General features: G+C 42.0%; 1 protein-coding gene across 3 annotated transcripts in view; it reads left to right on the top strand.

Moving 5' to 3' along the window:
• The window catches only part of ELP4 (elongator acetyltransferase complex subunit 4), a 245,697-nt gene that overhangs the window by 141,233 nt on the left and 83,842 nt on the right, over positions 1–20,622 (top strand). The window contains exon 10 of one of the 3 annotated variants that reach the window (XM_075545947.1): positions 10,638–11,924. The exons of the other annotated variants lie outside the window; for them this stretch is intronic. Coding sequence (XP_075402062.1) covers positions 10,638–10,658 — 21 coding nt within the window. The 3' untranslated portion in view covers positions 10,659–11,924. Of the gene's footprint in view, positions 1–10,637; positions 11,925–20,622 lie in introns of those variants that run through there. 3 annotated transcript variants of the gene reach the window in all.

Genomic DNA, 20,622 nt, shown 5'->3' with positions numbered 1-20,622 from the left:
TGAAGACTAGCAGATATGAAGAAAATAACAAAGAGGTACTATCCGCCATCCAAACAGATGAGTTTGAAAAACGTTTCCAAGAATGGAATCACAGATTTGACAAATGGATTAAGTGTAATGGAAAGTACTTTGAAGGTGATAAAGTTGTTTTGTTAAAAAAAAATTAAATATATAGCTTTGAAAAAATAATTGGTTTTTGTGGGGTGGGTAGTCCCTCATGTATTAATCCCCAATTAATAATCATTTTTAAGCTGTATACCCTTTACTAATTAGCATAGAGTGTTAGCCAGGCTGAGGCACTTAAAATTGTCACTATTGGAGGAGGCTGTTGGCCAGGGGAGTGAGACCATGGGCGCTGACACAGATTATGTTTTGAACTTTCCAATACAAGTATTTTAAACATCTTTTCTACCCTGTGCCATCCAAATGCAATCATACATAGATAGAAATTAACCCTTTCAGACCATTCTGTGAGGCTTGGCCCTCATCTCGAATACTCACCATGACACTAGAATCTTGACTCTGTAAGGGTCACTTGGGCTAAATATCAGTATAGGAAAATGAAGCCCATTTTAAGGCTTGAATTTGGCATTTGATTCCAAGATTTGTTGAGTTACAAAAGCAGCTAACGTATTAAACAAAGTCTCATACTAAAATGCTTTCCTTTTCTCCGTAATTCGAAACTAATATGCCTCTTCTAGAGTGTATCAGTCTGGGTACTTTAGAGAAACAAAGCCATAGAAACTCGTGTATAAGAGAGAGTTTTATATAAAGATTATGTGCGCATCAAGAAAACATCCCAACCCAGTGCTGCCCAAGCCCACAAGTCCAACATCAACCCTTATGTCCAACAATAATCAAGAAAGTCCTCCTCCATCTCACAAACCAGACGCAATGATGCCGACTGCAGGAGAAAGCTGAGTCAGTGAACGTGTAAGCGTCTCAGCACTGGCAGGGGTCTCCACACAGCTGCTCCAGCACCCAGGGCTGCATCGGGGTAGGTCCATGTGGCTTCTGCTTGAGGATATCTTGCAGGAAGTGAGCCTTGCCAGCTGAAGCAGGGGACTGGCTAAGGCAGCTGCACCCTGGTCCGACCATCACAGAGCAAGGGACCCGAGAACAAGAAAGGCGAGGCTCACCGAGCCATTTATCTCTCTGCCCTTCAATTAATCCCACATGTGTTTATCAGCCAGGTTGGCACAACAAACTAACTAACTCATAGGGTGACAATGTAATTCATTGTCCAAAAGCAGGACTACAATGGGTTAAAGAAAGAGCAGTGACTCGGGGTGGGCCTGCATGGCCGAGAGAACAGTCTGAAGTCTCCTGGGCCCCTGCATTGTTCTCGCCCGGGCGGTCTGCTCCACCAGGGATGCCTGCTTCCTTCCAGCTCTGCTTGTCAGGCTCAGCAAGGCCACGGAAGAGGTGGCTTTCTGCCTGTCCAGCAGCAGAGCTCTTCCTCATTGAGCTCCCTGGTGGCGCATTCTGATCCCCTGGGCATCAGTGTTCTGTAGCTCAGAGCTGTACTTTCTCTTCATGCTTCAGTCCTGAGAAAAGAGGGGTGAGGGGGGCTGTCTACTTCCCTCTTTTCTGTGGGGGAACACCATTTCTAGTTTGAATTGGGAGCTGACAACAAATCACACATTGACATAGCCCAAAGGTCTTTTCTTTTTTTTTTTAATTTTTTTAATTTATTTATTTTAACAATTTATTGGGGCTCATACAATTCTTTTCATAGTTCATACAGATACATACATCAATTGTATAAAGCACATCTGTACAGTCTTTGCCCTAATCATTTTTTTCTCTTTTCTTCTTTTACATTTTATTAGGGACTCATACAACTCTTACCACAATCCATACATATACATACATCAATTGTATAAAGCACATCCATACATTCCCTGCCCCAATCATTCTCAAGGCATTTGCTCTCCACTTAAGCCCCTTGCATCAGGTCCTCTTTCCCCCCCCCCCTTCCTCCCCATTCCCCCCTCCCTCATATGCCCTTGGTAATTTATACATCGTTATTTTGTCATATCTTGCCCTATCCGGAGTCTCCCTTCCCCCCTTCTCTGCTGTCCCTCTCCCAGGGAAGAGGTCACATGTGGATCCTTGTAATCAGTTCCCCCTTTCCAACCCACTCACCCTCCACTCTCCCAGCATCGTCCCTCACACCCTTGGTCCTGAAGGTATCATCCACCCTGGATTCCCTGTACCTCCAGCCCTCATATGCACCAGTGTACAGCCTCTGTCCTATCCAGCCCTGCAAGGTAGAATTCGGATCATGGTAGTTGGGGGGAGGAAGCATCCAGGATCTGGGGGAAAGCTGTGTTCTTCATCGATACTACCTCACTCCCTAATTAACCCATCTCCTCTCCTAAACCCCTCTATGAGGGGATCTCCATTGGTCGACACTTGGGCCTTGGGTCTCCACTCTGCACTTCCCCCTTCATTTAATATGATATATATACATATATACACATACATATATACATATACACATACATACACACACATATCTTTTTTTTTTTTTGCATGATGCCTTATACCTGGTCCCTTTGGCACCTCATGATCGCACTGGCCGGTGTGCTTCTTCCATGTGGGCTTATTTGCTTCTGAGCTTGATGGCCGCAAAGGTCTTTTCTGAGTGACACCGATAAGACCCGCCCACCCCACCCAGGAAGTACTAGCTTGGCCTGTTATCCTGTGTGATGGTATTGGTTTGTTTTGGGGTCTGGGGGTTTGTTTGTTTGGTCTTCAAGATGGAGCAGCAGAAAGGTTATTACACCTAATGACAAAAACATCTTATGCTTATTGACAAATGCCCTTGTCCTTGTTTACACCATGGATCAGACAGTTTTCCACATGTCCTCCTAAAGATCTCATCTTGTCTCTTAGGGGTCCGGACTCTAGATTCTACCCGTTCTCTTATAGCCTATATATTCCTTTTTCACTTTCTCTGGGTGGTCCTCTTTTTCTCCCTTAAAAATGGTGATTTAAAAAAATAACAGCTACAACAATGGCCAAAACTTAATGACAGCTTACAGGGTGCTAGGCACTACACAAATCACTTTACCCATACTAACTCACTACAATCTTAACAACAATCCTGTAAGATGGCATTAATCCCTATTCTACCTGTGTGAAGTACGAGAGTGCCTTAAAAGTCACACAACGAACAAGCAAGGGGGCCAGGTTGCTAACCCTCTGCCTAACTAAGGAAGCATGGACTCTTAGCCACTGACTCATAGTTCTCAACCTCCCGGTGGTCCTACACTCTCTGACTCCCTCTTGCACGGTCTGCCCTCCCCATCAAGCTCTGACTAGGTAACCTAGCATCAGCAACTGAAACCTTGCTATCTGGATGGTCTCTCTTTTTATGGCATTGACATCGCAAACATTAAAGGGCTCACCAGTTTGATTTTAAAATAACTGTAAAGAGGGAACAAAAGTGAACATTGTTTTCTAAAAACTTTCAAAATCAATACATCTCTATAGAATGCCAATAAGCATCCAAGGATATTATGAAGCATTGTCGTGTATATTTTAATAGAGAGAGCCATTACTAAGGTGGGGGACCATGCAGCCATTTTAGCAGAGCTATTGACAAATCTAAGAGATTGTAAAGGAAGAGCTGATAATACTGTACTTGATATTTGCCAGGATATGATGGATGAAAAGGAAGAACTATGGATTACTCTTAAGGCTGTGGTCCATTAATAAAGAGTCATAAGTGCTTGTTTATTTGTGTATTTACCTCCCCCACCAGCTGCTAGAATTAGAAAGATACAGAACCACAAGTCTGATAATTCTACCTTGATCTCAATTCTACTTCAGGGTGCTTTTCTTCCTTGTCCCTGTTGGCCCACTTATCCCATATTCCGCCTACTCTGCAAGCCCAACCTGACAGCTGCAACCCACGGTGATCTCTCTCTCTCTTTCTCTCTCTCTCTCTCTCTCTCTCTCTCTCTCTCTCTCTCATTTGCTCCAGTTATTTGTACTTAGGAAGTTAGCACCTTGGTACTTCCTGTTCAGATCTGTCACTTTGCTACAATACTAAATAGCACTTAGCTCAATTTGATTACGTATTTATAAGATTCTCTACCATTTGCCAGGGTAAGGGTTATGTTAATTTATATTTGTATCCTCACGAAAGACCTGATACATAGTCTAGTAGGGAGAACTGACATGTAAACAAATAACTGAAATAGAGATTTATTGATACAAAAATGAGATACTGTAGGTATGAAATACAATAGAAGGACAAGTAATTGGGCAATTAATTCAGGCAGTTTTTGATCCACAGTCAAGGAAAGCTAAAGAAAGAAGTTATTCAAGTTCATCTTGAAAGTCATTTGGATTATAAAATATATGCATACTTAGCACTTTTTGTTTAGATTGTGCATATGTTGACATTTATCTTGTTTGTTATACTCTAAGTTTCTTGAGGTCAAGAATGATATGTTCTAAACCTTCATTTCATTCATAGTGTTAAGTATATTTTAAAGAATGGGTACATCCAATACTATCCAAATATTTTATTTATATTTCTTTTTCTTCCCTCTCCTCCCTCTAAAGTCTAAGCTAGTCAGCATAACTTCATTTTACTTTATATAACAATTCATGTGCTAAAATGTTGGCCATGTAATATAATTTTAGAACAATTAAATTTGCACACAAATGTATAGTTTCTTTTTGTGCCACAACTCTTGTAAGTATTGAAATTTTTGTTCTGTAGCTCAGTAGGAGTTCTTGTGATATCTTATGTAATAATGATAAAATTAAAAGCATGACATGTTTTTTATTAGTGTGTGTACAGATCATGGAAAACTTTCAAGTTAATGTTTTCCCAGCATTTCCAAAATCTGAGGTTTCAAACTTAAAAATACGCTCTAAGAGCTATGTTAAATGACCAGGCTCTCAAAGTAACAAATTGACAACTTGAGTCTGTCTTGAATTTTATTCCAGGAAAAAATAAAATGCGTTCAAGATCTTCTAGATTTCCTGAGACAGCAATGGGTGAATCTTCTACGAATGTAAACTGAGCGGCCCTTCTTTCAGGAAGTAGTCAGGGCAGCCACTATCAAAGTTCCAACAGAATTGTTTTGGGAACATTATAAGGAAAGGCAAAGAGACGATAAGGCAAACGTCAGTAGTAGCAAGTCTAGAAGACTCGTAGTGTGAAGACCTGTGATCCTGGCGCAGTGATGGATAGGTGAGCAATGGCACAGAAAAGGGCTCAGAGGAAACCGCACCCCTGATTTCTGACAGAAATAACGCTGGAGTACATGGTGGAAAGGATCATTTCCCCCAAAAAAAGCTGCTTCAAGTGATAGCTGTCTGAAAAGAATCACTACTGACCTCTTCTTCACACCATAAACAAAACTTAATTCTAACTGTACTGTGAGCGAAATGTGAACCATACACGACTCACGTCCAGTTTCCAGCCTTACATGTGCGGGTTTACTCCAGACAGAATATGGTTAAGCGTGGCTGTCATCAGTGCCTGGCGGCAGACGAGTTCTCTCGGTAATGCGCTCGTCTCCTTCGAAATGAAGACTCTTGGTACCATGGGAGGGAAAAAACAACTTACTTGCACATCAGGGATAATAACAAGCCTTCTGAAATCATTAGAACTTTGCAAGAGATTCACAGACATGCTGGACCATAAAACGGGCTTTAGATGCATCGAGCATCTTAAGAACGGTCGAAAGTATTTCAAAGGTGAATTACAGTGTTAGTGGCCAAATCAAAGATAACTGCGGCTTTGGGTTTTGTTTGTTTGGGTTTTTTTTTGGGGGGGGGCATCTTTTTTGAGATTCCAAATGGGTAATCTTGGTAGATTTTTTTTCAAAGGACACAGGATGATCATGAGAGAATCTTATGAAAAACTTGTTTTATAAAAATGAGAAACCCCGTCGGTAAGACAAAGGCCAGGAGAGTGGTGCCGGGGCACTGGTTTCCCATCGCCACGGTGCGCCTGCACCTTCTCCAATGGAGCAAGGCTGCTCTCGGAGAAGTTGCTGGGAACACGCTCCTCCTACCTGGCTGTCCTGCTGCCCCTTCAGATATCTTTTCGTCCCCAAACTCAACGAACCTGTAAAAGGACACGCTGCGGGTTCCTCAAGAGGCCAACACTGCCGTTTTGACAAGGGGTGAATGGAAAAGCAGAGAATTTTCCGGGAAAGGTGAAAAAGTTGGAAACACCAGCTTCAGAAATGTACAACCCTAGCTGAAGGGAAGGCTATGCCAACCAATAGCTTCACGTTTCAATGATTTTGTTTGATAAAGGCGTCTATGATTTTGTAGCAATGTCTAGGCTCACCCTCATGAAATTATCATGTTTTAGAAGGAACACGGGGGTGGTAATGAAGCGAGGGATTGTGTGTAGGGAGAAGGGGTGCACCTCTGTGGACTTACTTACACTCTTGATTTTGATCTTACTTTTAAAAATGTGAAATGAAATTCCAGAATATACACATGTAAAGTGGTATTTTAAGACATGCAACTGAACATTTCTTTCCAGAAATGATGCAAAAAGAAAAGTTCAGTATCATGCATAAAGTTTTATTCAAATAGAGACACCTTGAAAGTCACTAATAGCCTACTCATTCTGTCCACTTTTACCTATTACAGATCTCCAATTCCCTTATTAGTGGAAGTGATTTTCAATACAATGGTGCCCTCACTTAAAGAAAAGTGAATTGAATCCCAAATGTATAGCAGAAGAGTTGAAACGGCAGATTGGGATCCCAACTTAAATAAATCGGTAGAGACACATGAAATGAAAGCTCTTTAATTTTAAAGATACCATGTTTCTGTGTGTACGGATGATTACAGCACAATACATAAGTATTTTGAAAAATGCACTGTGAAGTGGATTGTTTGTGGTTATCACACAATTTCTCTATTTTGTGGTTAGCTGTCATCCAGTCAACTCTGACTCGTAGCAGCCCAGCCAACGTACAGCAAAGCAGAGCACTGCCCAGTCCTGTGCCATCGGCACACGTGTTCTCAGGATTGAGGTCCGTTTTGAAGCGCCTGTGCCACTGTCATATAGGTTTATCAAGCATCAAGGCCAAGCTCACATGTGAAAACACCATAGGTACTTCGAATATTTCAGAGGTCTGTAATTTCTCCTGATATGTATTTATTCTAATTCAAATAGGATTACCACCTTCTCAATACCAATACATCTGGTCTGGTTTTCTTTATCCCAATCTGACTTTTTATTCCAGACACTACCTGTGTAGACGTGATCTCTCATCTCTTAGTCTTTTTATAAAACGACTTCTAATCTTCTTAATTATGTATTTATTATAATTGGATGCAAGCATAACCTTTCTGTCCCAGGTTCGTAACTAGGGTGGCAAGGCGGGGACAGCCAGAGGAAGCAGGATAGCCAGTTTGTCTTTCTTTTGTTCTCCCCACTTGATCCCTGATTAGAATGTTGCTCTTGCACAATTTAATGTTGGACTTTGTACTTTTCTGTTATTAATCTTACTGTAATACTTTCATTACTGGCACAAGGTGGGAAAAAAATCAAGATTGCCCCCAAACCAAATTATGTATAAATACTAAATGGTGTGATCTCTATGAATGCACAGGAGTAAAAAAATATTTATGACATAAATATGTAAAATCATCATTGAATAAAAGGAAGAAGTTGACAGCGTGTTGGATAAATGTGAGATATCGTAACAAATGATTTTTAAATGAGGCCATCTGTTAAAGCTTGCCGATGCTCTGAATCTGGAGCAAGAGGTTATTTATGTTTTCACGCAAATCAGGCTTTAACCAAAATACTTTGGAATAAAACAGATGCCTTATAGAAATTCATTATTCCTCAAATAATTACAACCCTCTAAATGTTAACATCCCTCCCTACAAAGAATAGTATTATGCTAATACTGTTTATATATGTGAATGTGAAATTATTGTATCACTGCTGCGATGTAATGCCGTGGGTCCTCCCCACCCCCACCTCTCCCCTCCACCCTCAGGAGGTACACGCCTGCTTACCAGCACCAATTTTCTACTTATTTAGCTAAAAATAATTGACCTTTGAAAGTCATCACCCAAGTTGTTACATTTGAACTAAAGTCTAAAGAGAAACGGAATCTCTCAGGCATGCTCTCTTCCCACTCTTATGGTCTTTTTGACCTCCCGGCAAGTCTTAGCAAGTCTACTGGAGTGGAAGAAATTCTATAATAAAATACGGCCATTGTGTCTTGTTTCATTGGTGCTGAAAATTTCACCTAGTAAAGAAAACAAGAAGATAACCATTTATATTTATAATGTAAACAGCCCAGGTGTATACCATAGGTCGCGCTTACATCCAGTGCTTGTTGAACATGAAGAATTAGTATCATTTTGATAGGAAATGCACACCCAGTGTTACTGATATGTTAGTAATGTGCATCATCACTCACTTGTAAAGAATGAACATTATGCATAAGTGCATAGAGACAGAGCCTGACCTTCTATATCTATGATGGGCCTTCAAAAAGTCTATGAAAAAATTCTGTTATCTCCTAATTCCATTTTTCTACGACCTTTTAGAAGCATCCTTGTAGACTAGATCAACGTGAGTCCATGTAGGAAGAACACAAATTGGTGTGGGCTAGAGAAACAATGGTGGTGGAGCGGTTATGTGTTGGGTCGCCAATTGCATGGTCAGCAGTTCGAAATCACTAGGGATTCCACTGGAGAAAGACACCCCACTCTCTGTTCTACCCCCTGCCTGCAGCTCTTTGCAGCACTGAGAAAGCAGTAGATATGAATGCAGACTAATGTTTCAGTCACTCTGGCTTACAGCATTTTGTTTATCTTGTCACTGAATGGAAGCATAAATCCCATTCCCCTGGCAAAATTCCTTGCTGGGGTTCACTTTGGTCGTTTGAGAAACTTGGATGGACAAACCTTTCATTTAATGTACGATGAAAGCGTCATTAATTGGTGTGTTCTTGTCCTGTGACAATTGGCTCTTACTTACTTGAAACTAGTAATTTATCTACTTGGGTGATAGAGCCCATTTCTCCTTCTTTGGGTTGACAAATTTGTCAGAATGGAGATTAGGGAAGGGTCTGAGAATCACGACTGCAAGTCTGGCTCCTTCTGGTAGGCAGTCTGTGTATATCCTGGTTCCCTAACCGACTTGCTTATTCTATAAAGCACAATGGCATAGTGGTTAAGAGGGGGGCTCTGCAGTACAACTGCCTGAATTTAAAACTCGGCTCTACCACATATTGGTCAATCCCTTCTCTGCCTTGGCTTTCTCAGCTGTAAAATAGAGATTATAATAGCACCATCCTCAAGGCTGAGCACAGTCCCGATGGAGGGGTTTTTGTGGTAATGAGGTTTTATCAAACCAAGCAGCATTGCTCTGCTCATGGAAGCCTAGAGAAGTGCTCATTGGCTGGCCATATTTTCCCACTACCTTCCTCTATAAGGAACCCAGGTATTACAGTGGGTTCCATGTTGAGCTGCTCGCCACAAGGTCAGCAGTTCAAAACCACCATCTGCTCTGCCGAGAAAGATGAAGCTTTATGCTTCATAAAGACTGACAATCTTGAAAACCCACAGAGGTAGTTGTACCCTGTCCTGTAGGGTTACTAGAAGCCAGACTCAATTGGATGGCAGTGGGTTTTGTGAATGACTATCCTCTATAAGGACCTCTTGTGGCACTGTTGGCTAAGCCTTAGAGTTAACCCCAAGGTCAGTGATTCAAGCCCACCAGCCGCTCCAGGGGAGAAAGATGAGGCTGTCTGCTCCCATAAAGATTGATGGCCTCAATAAATAAACAAATAAAAGAATAATGGCCTCAGAAACCATATATGTAGTCCCCATGAGTTGGAAGTGACCCAGTGGCAGTGGTGGGTACTATTTTCTATATACGAGGAGGAGATTGATATCAAAATGGGGCTGCTCTCATCAAGGAAAGAAACGAACAATGCCATCATGCACTTTCACATGCATCATCCTCCTTAGCCTCAGAAGTAGGCCACTCATTTCTTCCACCTGAGACACCTAAGGCTCAGGGAGCGCGCCTTACTTAAGAGAAATGTCTACTGGATAAGCCAAGACTCGGTCAGAGAAGTGACTGCCGCCAAAGTCCATCTGCTGCCACATCACTGTACGAGTTCAACTGCCACCAGATGGGGCATAGCGCGTTTCCTTCCCTGTACCTTCCGAGGTGTCCCGATGAGCAGAGGACCTTGGCCGCAGTCCCAGCACTGCGGCCTGGCCTTCCTACCAGGGGGCGAGGGGACACATAGCATACACTCAGAGATCTGGCCGAATACTTCTTTTTCCTAAAAACTATAGTCTTAACTTTTCATAATGCGGTGTTGGTTTATACTAAAATATGAGTTTCTGTGGAAAAGTATCCAAAGAAGCTCTAGATGAGGTCAATTGGCCATGCAGTCTTAACCTCTGTCATCGTGTGCTGAGCAGGAGTTACAAAGTCTGAGTTCATGCAGAAGCATAACTCCAGTAGCTTCCTACCCTTACTCTCATTTTGATCTTTTTCAATGTCTTTCAAGAAAATGTTGGTCGTGGTCAACAGCTGAAAGCAATAGAATTTTACTCTTTGAAAACAGGAAAGTCTAATGCATGATCATTCTTTCCCACAGAGGATCGTCATGTTAGCATGAGTGAGGCACTTCCATCGGAGAGCCTTTGCAAAAGGATCCACCGGCGACGCTTAGTTATCTACAGCGTGTCTTTTCTCAAACGGATACCCAGCTTCGATGTTATTATTCTGCTCCGCTAAATCATTTCCTGGTGTTGCAACCCCCCCCCACTGCTTGTCCCACTGATAGCAGTCATTGAAGAAGCTATTCACCTACCTCCATTCTTCCAGCCACACCCATGTCTTCATACAGCTGTGCACTTAGGCCTGTGCTCATCACCTGCGCGTCTATATTTGTTTTTGCTTTCTTCACAAGAGAAGACTCTTCCACCAACTGGTTCCGTAACCTTGGGAAAGTCAGCTGACCTTGCTGAGCCTCAACTTACCCATCTTGAAAACCAAACAGTTCATAACATTGTATTTAGTTATTATGTGTCAGCCACCGTACTAGATATTTCACATATCTTATTTCATTTAAATCTAAAGAAGTTTGGGGCCAATGAGCTCAAGTAACTTCAGCAACGATGCACAGGTTTCAGATATACTTTGGTTTGTTTAAAAATCTTTGCTGTGTGCACTATGAAAACCATCCACCTTCCCCACCCACACCTCTTCTAGGGCAAGGGGCAGCAAACCTTTGAGAAAGAACAACCAATCCTGTTCCTCACGATAATTTAAAATTTATTCGAGAGCCACAAATGTATTTTCACAAACAAATGAAATCACTGTTATCTGACTAATATCCTTAAAATTGTTTTCGATGTTACTGCACAGTGACGTGTACATACTGAAAGAGCCGCATATGACTCAAGAGCTGGAGTGTGCCGACCCCTGTTCTAGAGCATTCATTTGGAGAAGGAAGTTTTTTTACACTACTCATCCTCCACACAGGCTCCCCTTCCCTACCCCACTCAAGAAAACTGGTCGGAATGTCTTCTGACCTGCTGAATAGTTGTCAGCTGTCTCTCCGCCCTAACATACCTGAGGGACAGGACACACGTGCATTAGGAACAGTGGTTTGATGTGGATTCTCAGGGCATGTATTTCAGGACAGATAACCTCCTCAGCAACAGTGATGGGAGTAGTAATACCATGAGGGTAGGGGCAAGGAAGGACAAGAAGGGGGAGAAACGGGAACCCGACTACAATGATCCATGTATATAACCCACCCGCCGCCCCTCCCAGGAGAACAAATGACAGATATGTGGGCGAAGGGAGACGGTGGAGACTATAAGATAGTAGATAAATGAAAATAATAATAATTTGTAATTTATCAGGGGTCCATTAGGTGGGGAAGGGAAGGATAAAAGAGGAGCTGATACCAAGGGCTCAAGTAGAAAGAAAATGTTTTAAAAATGATGATGGCAACAAATGTACAAATGTGATCGATACAATTGATGTGTAGATTGTCATAAGAGTTGTAAGAGCCCCCAACAAAATGATTTATTAATTTAAAAAAATTGAGGCCACAAATCTTTGTTTCTGCCTCCATTCTTCATGAAGTGTCAACTTCCTTGCCCCTACTAGGCAAGCACCCTGTTGACTTCTAGTTCTTGATATTTCTGTATAAACAGATGCTTTGACAATAATAACTGGTTCACTTCTGTCCTAAAAAATTATTTTTAAATCATTTTATTGGGGGCTCATACAACTCTTATCATAATCCATACATACATCCATTGTGTCAAGCACATTTGTACATTTGTTGCCATCATTAGTCTCAAAACATTTGCTTTCTACTTGAGCCCTTGGTATCAGCTCCTCCTTTTCCCCCTCACTACCCCCTCCCTCATGAACCCTTGATAATTTATAAATTATTATTATTTTTTCATATCTTACACTGTCCGATGTCTTCCTTCACCCACTTTTCTGTTATCCAGCCCCCAGGGAGGAGGTTATATGTACAGCCTCGTAATCAGTTCCCCCTTTCTACCCCACCTTTGCTCCGCCTTGCCAGTATTACCACTCTCACTACTGGCCCTGAGAAGTTCATCTGTCCTGAATTCCCTGTGTTTCCAGTTCTTATGTGTACCAGTGTACATGCTCTGGTCTAGCCAGATTTGTAAAGTAGAATTGGGATCATGATAGTTGGGGAGAGGAAGCATTTAAGAACTAGAGGAAAGTTGTGTGTTTCATTATTGCTACACTTCACCCTGACTGGCTTGTCTCCTCCCCACAACCCTTCTGTGAGGGGTGTCTAGTTGCCCACAGATGGACTCTGGGTCCCCAATCTGTACTCCCCTTCATTCATAATGATATGATTTTTTGTTTCTTGATGCCTCATACCTGATCCCTTCAATACCTCGTAATCACACAGGCTGGTGCGCTTCTTCCATGTGGGCTTTGTTGTTTCTGAGCTAGATGGCTGCTTGTTTACCTTCAAGCCTTTAAGACCCCAAATACTATATCTTTTGAAAGCCAGGCTCCATCAGCTTTCTTCACCACATTTACTTATGCGCCCATCTTTCCTCAGCAATCGTATCTGTAAGGTGAGTACTCAGTTATATGATTTTTTGTTCTTTGTTATCTGATAACTGATCCCTTCGACACCTCGTGATCACACAGGCTGGTGGGCTTCTTCCATGTGGGCTTGGCTGCTTCTGCACAGATGGCCGCTTGTTTACCTTCAAGCCTTTAAGACTCCAGGCACTATAAAAAATTATTTTTAAGTGGAAAACTTGAAATAAAACTAAATCTATTTTGTACACAAGGGACGGTATATGTCAGTCAGGGTTATATCTTTTCACTATACTTCTTCAATCTTTATGATAAGCAAAGATCTGAGTAGCTGAACTATATGAAGAAGAATGCAGCATGAGGGTTGGAGGAAGACTTATTGACAACCTGCCCTATGCGATGCACAGCCTTGCTTGAGGAGGATTCAAGCACTAGCTAATGAAAATGGAAGACTGCAGCCTTCAGTTTATAGTACAACTCACTGTAAAGATCAAAATCCTCACAACTGGACCGATGAGCAACACGATGATAAATGGAGGACGGATTGAAATTGCCAAGGGTTTCATTTTACTCAGCTCCACCATCAAGGCTCTGGAAGGAGCAGTCAAAGCAAGTGATGAATTGCACTTGGCAAGTGTGCTGCACAGTCCTCTGTAAAGTGGGAAAGAGCAATGATATTGAGGATTACTGTGTGCTTGACCCCAACCATGGTATTTTCCATCGTCTTTTATGCGCCTGAAAACTGGATGATAAACAAGGGAGACCAAGGATGAGTAGATGCCTTTGAATTCTAGTCTTGGAAAAGAATATTGAAAGTACCATGGACTGCCAGAAGAGCAAATTATTCTATCCTGAAAGAAATGTAGCCAGAAGGCTCGTTATAAGTCCCTCGTGTACTGTGGACACGTTACGAGGAGTGGCCAGTGCCTGGAGATAAACGTCAGGCTTGGGAAAGTTGAAGGTCAGCCAAAAAGAGGGCGACCCTCAGCAACATGGATTGACACCGTGGCTGCAACACTGGGCCATGTTTGGTTCTGTTGGAGATAGGCTTGTAGATAGTTCGATGGCACCTAGCCACAACAAAAAGGCAAAGATTTATTACAGAGCCCCATGGAGGCCGCAGACTGGATTCTACTCTTGCCCCTTTCTAGTTGTGTCAAGGTAGACAGCTTCCTCTACCTTTCTTCTTGTCTGTGAATCTGGAGCAAGAACAGTATCATCATCATGGGATGGCTGAGTTTCTCATTTGAGTCCTTTTTAGGAACTCTCTGACTCTTTTCTCTAGCCCTGGAATTTCAGTAAGGGAGTCTTGGTGGCATAGCGGTTACTAATTGGACTGCTAACTACAAGGTCAACAGTGTGAAACCACCTCTTGCTTCTCAGAGAAAGATGAGGTTTTCTACTCCCGTGAAGGGTCACAGCCTCGGAAACCCACAGGTGCAAGTTCACCCCTGTCCTATGGCACGCTATGAACTGGAATCTACTCCATGACAGTGCGTGAAAGGACTGCAGTGTGGTGCTTTAGAAATGGTTCTAATCCTTACAGATACCAGGATCCCTCATACACGAAGGCTTAAAAATTCTTAAACATTAAATTGCAGCTGCCTCTGATATTTCAAGAAGTTCAGCAAAGCAAGTTAGTATAGATATTTAAAACTGATCATTTTCACTGATCCCTTTCAAAGTGTCTCTTCGGTTATGTGCCTTTTCAATGTAGAGCATGGCCCCAAATGAGTTGGCTAATATATGCATTATGTTTTCAAAGTCTATTAATTCTATAAGAATATTAGGGGGGTGGGAGGAGTGGAAAGAGAGCCCTGTTACATAGTTCTTGTTTGTTTGTTTGTTTGTTTGTGTCGTCTGTGGTAGGGCTGTGGTAGGAACCCTGACGACACAATCGTTAAAGTGCATGGCTGTTAACCAAAGGGTCAGCACTTCAAACCCACCAGCTGCTCCATGGAAGACGCGGCAGTCGGCTGCCCTCGGCAGTTACCGGCCAGGAAACACCGGGGCAGCTCTGCTCTGGCCTACGGAGTAGCTGAGTCAGAATCAACTGGAAAGCCGGAGGTTTGGTTTGGTTTTGGAGTACAGTGGTAATGAATGCTTTTTTTATGCAAACTAGACTGTATCTGTTAACGGACACATTACTGTCAAGAAAATATTCCTTGTCTTAATTATCAGTAATGAAGCAGGGATAAGCTGCTCACTTAGATATAATATATCTAATGACCTTTTCAGTTAGAGGTTGTGATGAAAGGCATCAGTTTCACAAATTATGCTTCATTCAGTTTCTGGCCTTTGTGTAGATTAATGTTTTGTGGATGAGTTTTAAAATCAGGCATAAATTGTGGATGGTGTTTAAAATTGATTTAGTGTCTTGCTTTCAGTACATCATTTCCTCATTTATAAAGCCTCAACTTTATAGTCAAGCTTAAAAAGAAATAGCCCATAGTAAATGTAGACTTGCCCCTGCCTTTTTAACTCCACCAAATAACAACAGGATACATATTTCCATTTACGTAACCTAAGAACATACTTCATGACTGAAGTTTCTTTGTTATTTCTGGATTTAAAACAGCGAGCACAGTGTTTACAATGACAGTTGTGAACTAGAAAGGCAAATATTTATAATACCATCTTTCCTAATTAGATTTTCCGAGGTAGTCCAGAGCAGGTAATTTTGATAGACTGGTATTCCTAATCAAGCCAGACTCTTGGTAAATAACATGTATCTTATCTCAAGGTTTTGAAACATCATTCAGGAACTTAGATTAGCCTTATTCAGGTAGATAGGATGCTTTAAGTAAAGAAGTAAGCAGTTAGGTGTGGGGTTGATCTGACAGGGAAATGAAACACGTAATTAGGGTAATAAAAATGTCTATGTATAGTGAGTTTCAAGAATTTCAGACCACAAGATCCTTTTTTATACAAAATTTTACTCAGAAGCCCACTAAGTAATCAAATAAAATTGTAGCTGATCTGCTTGAATTGAAGAATTCCAAGAGTAACCTTGAGAAATCCAGGAGCAGAATTTTTATAAAGGAACCTAATAATTGCATTAGTAATATACCCAAGTTCAAGCACAGGCCAGCTTTCTCCTTTTCATAGTTGGTCCGCTTGCTGCCATGAGTTGATTTCAACTCAGCAGCCCCATAGGACAGGGTAGAAGGGCCCATGTGGATTTCTTAGACGTTAACTCTTACACAAGTAGAGCATCTCATCTTTCTCCCATGGAGCGACCGGCAGTTTCAAACTGTTGACCAAGGATTGCAACCAATGCATAACCACTACAGAACCAAGGCTCCTTTTAAAAATCATTTTACTGGGGGCTCGTACAGCTCTTAACACAATCCACACATACACCCACTGTGTCAATCACATCTGTACATAAGTTGCCATCACTTTTCAAAACACGTTCTTTCTACTTGAGCCCTTGGTATCTGATTTTTTTTTTTCATGCCTTACACCGACTACTGTCTCCCTGATCTGTTTTTCTGTTGTCCGTCTCCCTGGGAGGAGGGTGTATGTAGATGCTTGTGAGTGGTTCCTCTTTTCCCCTCCCACCTTCCCCTAACCCTCCTGGTATCGCTGGTCTCATTATTGATCCTGAGGGGCTTATCTGTCCTGGATTCCCTGTGTTTCCAGCTCTCATCTGTACCAGTGTACATGCTCTGGTCTAGCCGGATTTGTAGGGTAGAATTAGGGTCATGATAGTGGGGGGGGGGAGAAAGCATTTAGGAACTGGAGGAAAGTTGCATGTTTCATCAGTGCTATACTGCATCCTTACTGGCTCTTCTCTTCCTTGTGATCCGTCTGTAAGGTGATGTCCAATTGTCCGTAGATGGGGTTTTGGTCTCCACTCCATGCTCCCCCTCTTTCACATTCATATGATTTTTTTTTGTTCTGGGTCTTTGATGCCTGATAAGTGATCCCATCAACACCTCATGATCACACAGCTGATGGTCTTCTTCCGTGTAGGCTTTGTTGATTCTCAGCTAGTTGACTGCTTGTTTGTCTTCAAGCCTGAAGACCCCAGACACTATATCTTTTGATATCCAGGCACCATCAGCTTTCTTCACCACATTTGCTTAAGTGCCCATTTGTCTTCAGTGATCATGTTGAGACAGTCAGCATCACAGAATGTCAGATTACTAGAACAAAGTGTTCTTGTATTGAGGGAGGACTTTGAGTAGAGGCCCAATGTCAGTCTGCTACCTTAATGCTTAACGTATAAATATATGTACATAGATCTATTTCACTATTGTTATATATAAATATATTTATATATGTACATTTAGACCTCTAAAATAGCCTGTGCCTCCTAGTTTTTTCCTCTATTTTCTTTTAATGTCCTCTCGTCCCACTATCATGTTCAACCTTCATCCAGGTTTCAGTAATTACTCTCGACTACACTGCACTTAAATCAAGCCCCACAAGGCATCATACGCCCTCCTCACCATCGATTGTAGATCACTTGTTCCCTTGTCCCTGGGTTTGTTGGGGCCCCAAGGGATCCTTTTAATGGTTGAGGAACTTCAATTCTAAAGATAAAATGTAACCAGCCTAAGTTCACAAGGTCAAGAAAATGCTGTGATCTAAAATCGAAAAAAATATAGTGGTTCTAGACATAGAATCTTTTCCCTATTTCCTGTTATTATTATTATCTACTAGGACAAATAATAAATTTTGTAAACTCTGGAAATCAACTTCTGCATTGACATTTCTGTAGAAGAAAATGGCAAATAAGCCACAGATCTCCATTTGCAGCAGTAGACCAAACTCCTACCTAAAATGTTAGCCCTTCTGCCCTATTGTGCACTTGGGAGCAGTATGGGGTGGTGGGTGATGATACTCCACTTTGGCTCTGCCAAAGAGCCGTGCATTATCAGGTCAGCAAAGCAGGGATTTTCCCGTGCTATTTTTAAATTCTTCCAGTGCCTCAAAGCCTTGTTCACACATGGTGGTGCCTCTAATTAGAACTCTGCAGCTAACAACTGCTCCAGCCTCCTACCACAGACATCTCAACCTGGCTTACTTTGTCCTTCAGGTTGCGTTTAAATGCCACTCTGTCTCCCAAGGCTTCTCAAATCCACCCGCACCCGGTCTGGATTGAGTACCTCTCCTCTGCACCCTCAGAGCCTCCTGTGCTTGATCACACAGCATTGCTGCTATGGCTTCTTATCACCCGCTCCTGACACATACTCCATTCTGGAAGTCAAAGACCCTGACGGCCCCACGCGTTGAATCCCCACAGCTCAGCGGTTCAGCATGTGACCAGGTTAGGGAAGGACCCAGGCTCGCCTCCTCCTCAAAGGCTATAACATGCCAAATGATCCTAAACTGGTTTCTGGTTGAGGGACAGCCTCTGATTTCCCGGAAGGTTTCAGAGGGGTTATCTCTAGGTCCGTATTTCCCTTTGTAATAATGATAATGTCTAGTGTGCCTGGCGTTTGCTTCCTCGTAATGAAATGAAAGCTTTTACTACATCACAACGTCCTTCTCCGTTTCTGAAGCAAGATGGAAAATGAAGTTGTCTTCACCTTGCTATCTTACTCTCTCTCCCCCACTGACGCCCACTGCCATCAAGTCGGTCCTGACACCCAGCAACCCTTCAGAAGGTTTCCGGAAACTGCGTGCAAATCTTTACAGACGCAGACAACCTCCTCTTTCTCCTGTGGTGTGGCTGCTGGGTTTGAACTGCTGACCTTTAGTTAAAGCCCAACACTTCTCCCACACACAGCCATGGCTCCATTTTCTCCCAAGACCTGAGAAATTTAATGATGGACCACCTCCTTTATTTACAAATAACCCCAGGAGCTTGCAATGATGATGGCACAGTTTAAACAACGTATTCATAGCTACTCCTTGAAACTCTAGGAGCCCCGTGGAGACCAGAGGAGCAAAACAGGGACCCTGGCCCTCCCCCTCCCCATTCCCTCCTTGCCATCCCCTTTGTCATGGCCTGGATCTCTGGGAGTGGTGGGGACAGTTTGAAGCAGGGGGAGCAAAAATGCATGTTTGGATCTGGTTACTGTCCTCCCCTGGGTGACTGTTCTAGGGTGGCCTCAGGGTAGGCGGGGCCACACCCTCTCTGCACCCCAGTAAAGGTGAGCCCTGCAGTCGCAGCTTCAGAGAGGGTGGTGCTGTGTGATACTCAGGCATCTCCCCATCCCAAAGGGCACAGGGAGGGGAGCCATGCTAAGATGCCAACCTCAGGGACTTGGGTTGGGTTATTTTGATCCTGAGAACAGAGGACAGCATGGGGCATTGTCAATAAATCAAATCTAAACCTCAAAAAAAAAAAAAAGAGAGAACACTCTAGGATTTTAATTTCATTTTATCCTTGAGAATGGTGCTTATATAATGCATAATTTCACGTATACCTTATAACAGTTATAGGAGTCCTGGTGGCATAGTTGTTACATGCCTGGCTGCTAAGTGTAAGGTCAGCAATTCGAAACCACCAGACAGACAGGGCTTACGACTCCTGTAAAATGTTACAGTCTAGGAAACTCAGGGGGGCAGTTCTGCTATGTCCTGTGGGGTCACAATGGGTCTACATCGACTCAATGGCAGTGGGGTTGGCTTTGAATATAGTCATGAAGGGATTATTATCTACAACAATATGCTTAAACTTGTTTCTTTCAACAATGAAGCATTTAAATAGAGCTAACCAGGGTTCCATGAAAAGTAATGTTATTTGTCCAATTAATGATACTATTTTGCATTGGCAAAAGCAACAGGTAAGGTGAATAGGATACAGGTTATGAGGTAAGCAAAGCATCCCATTCTTTTTTTCTTTTTTTTTTAAGTTAAAGAGAAATAGCCCATTCAACTGATTCTACTACATATGGAAAAAATTATTTTTAAGGACGTTTGAGGAAAATAATATACATAGCCAAAAAGCCGTTTATATTTAACAAAACTAAATGGTCACATTTTCAAGTAAAGCACTCCCTGGCATTTAACAGCTGTTATATGTGAATCAGATTTGAATAGTGTGGTGTGGGCTCCCCAGCTGTGGCGGGGGTGGCTTGTTAGTCGGATCCAGTATAAAATATGCATAGTATACTTAAATTTGAAACTTTAAACATATATTTGTGAGTATTAAACCGATAAATTTTCGTCCTGTTTTCAGTCTATTTTAGAGAAGCCCTTTATCCTTCTGTGAGTTATTTATTCTTCTCAACTCATATGGTGGGACAACTTTTAACTAATAAAAATGTGCTTATAAGCTCTTCATCTGATTCATATCTTTTTCCTTGTGTGTTAAGAATGAACAAAAATATACATCTCCTCTAAGTTGTACTTAAAATTGCATTTGGTATAATCATAAGGGCATTTAAATTAGCTTTTTCTCTATTTTCCTACCCAATTCTTTGGCCCAGCAGTATTCTTTGCTCTCACAATCATGGGAATGGAAGTAAATAGTTACTTAAAATGGTACTTCTCAAACTTGTAAGTCTAAAATGAAAAAATGGTTAAGATGAAAGTGCACATAACCATGTAATTAAGAATTTGGTGAGCAA

Source organism: Tenrec ecaudatus, chromosome 4 (genome assembly GCF_050624435.1).
Source record: "Tenrec ecaudatus isolate mTenEca1 chromosome 4, mTenEca1.hap1, whole genome shotgun sequence".
NCBI lineage: Eukaryota > Metazoa > Chordata > Mammalia > Afrosoricida > Tenrecidae > Tenrec > Tenrec ecaudatus.
This window is presented reverse-complemented; position numbering and strand designations above follow the sequence as displayed.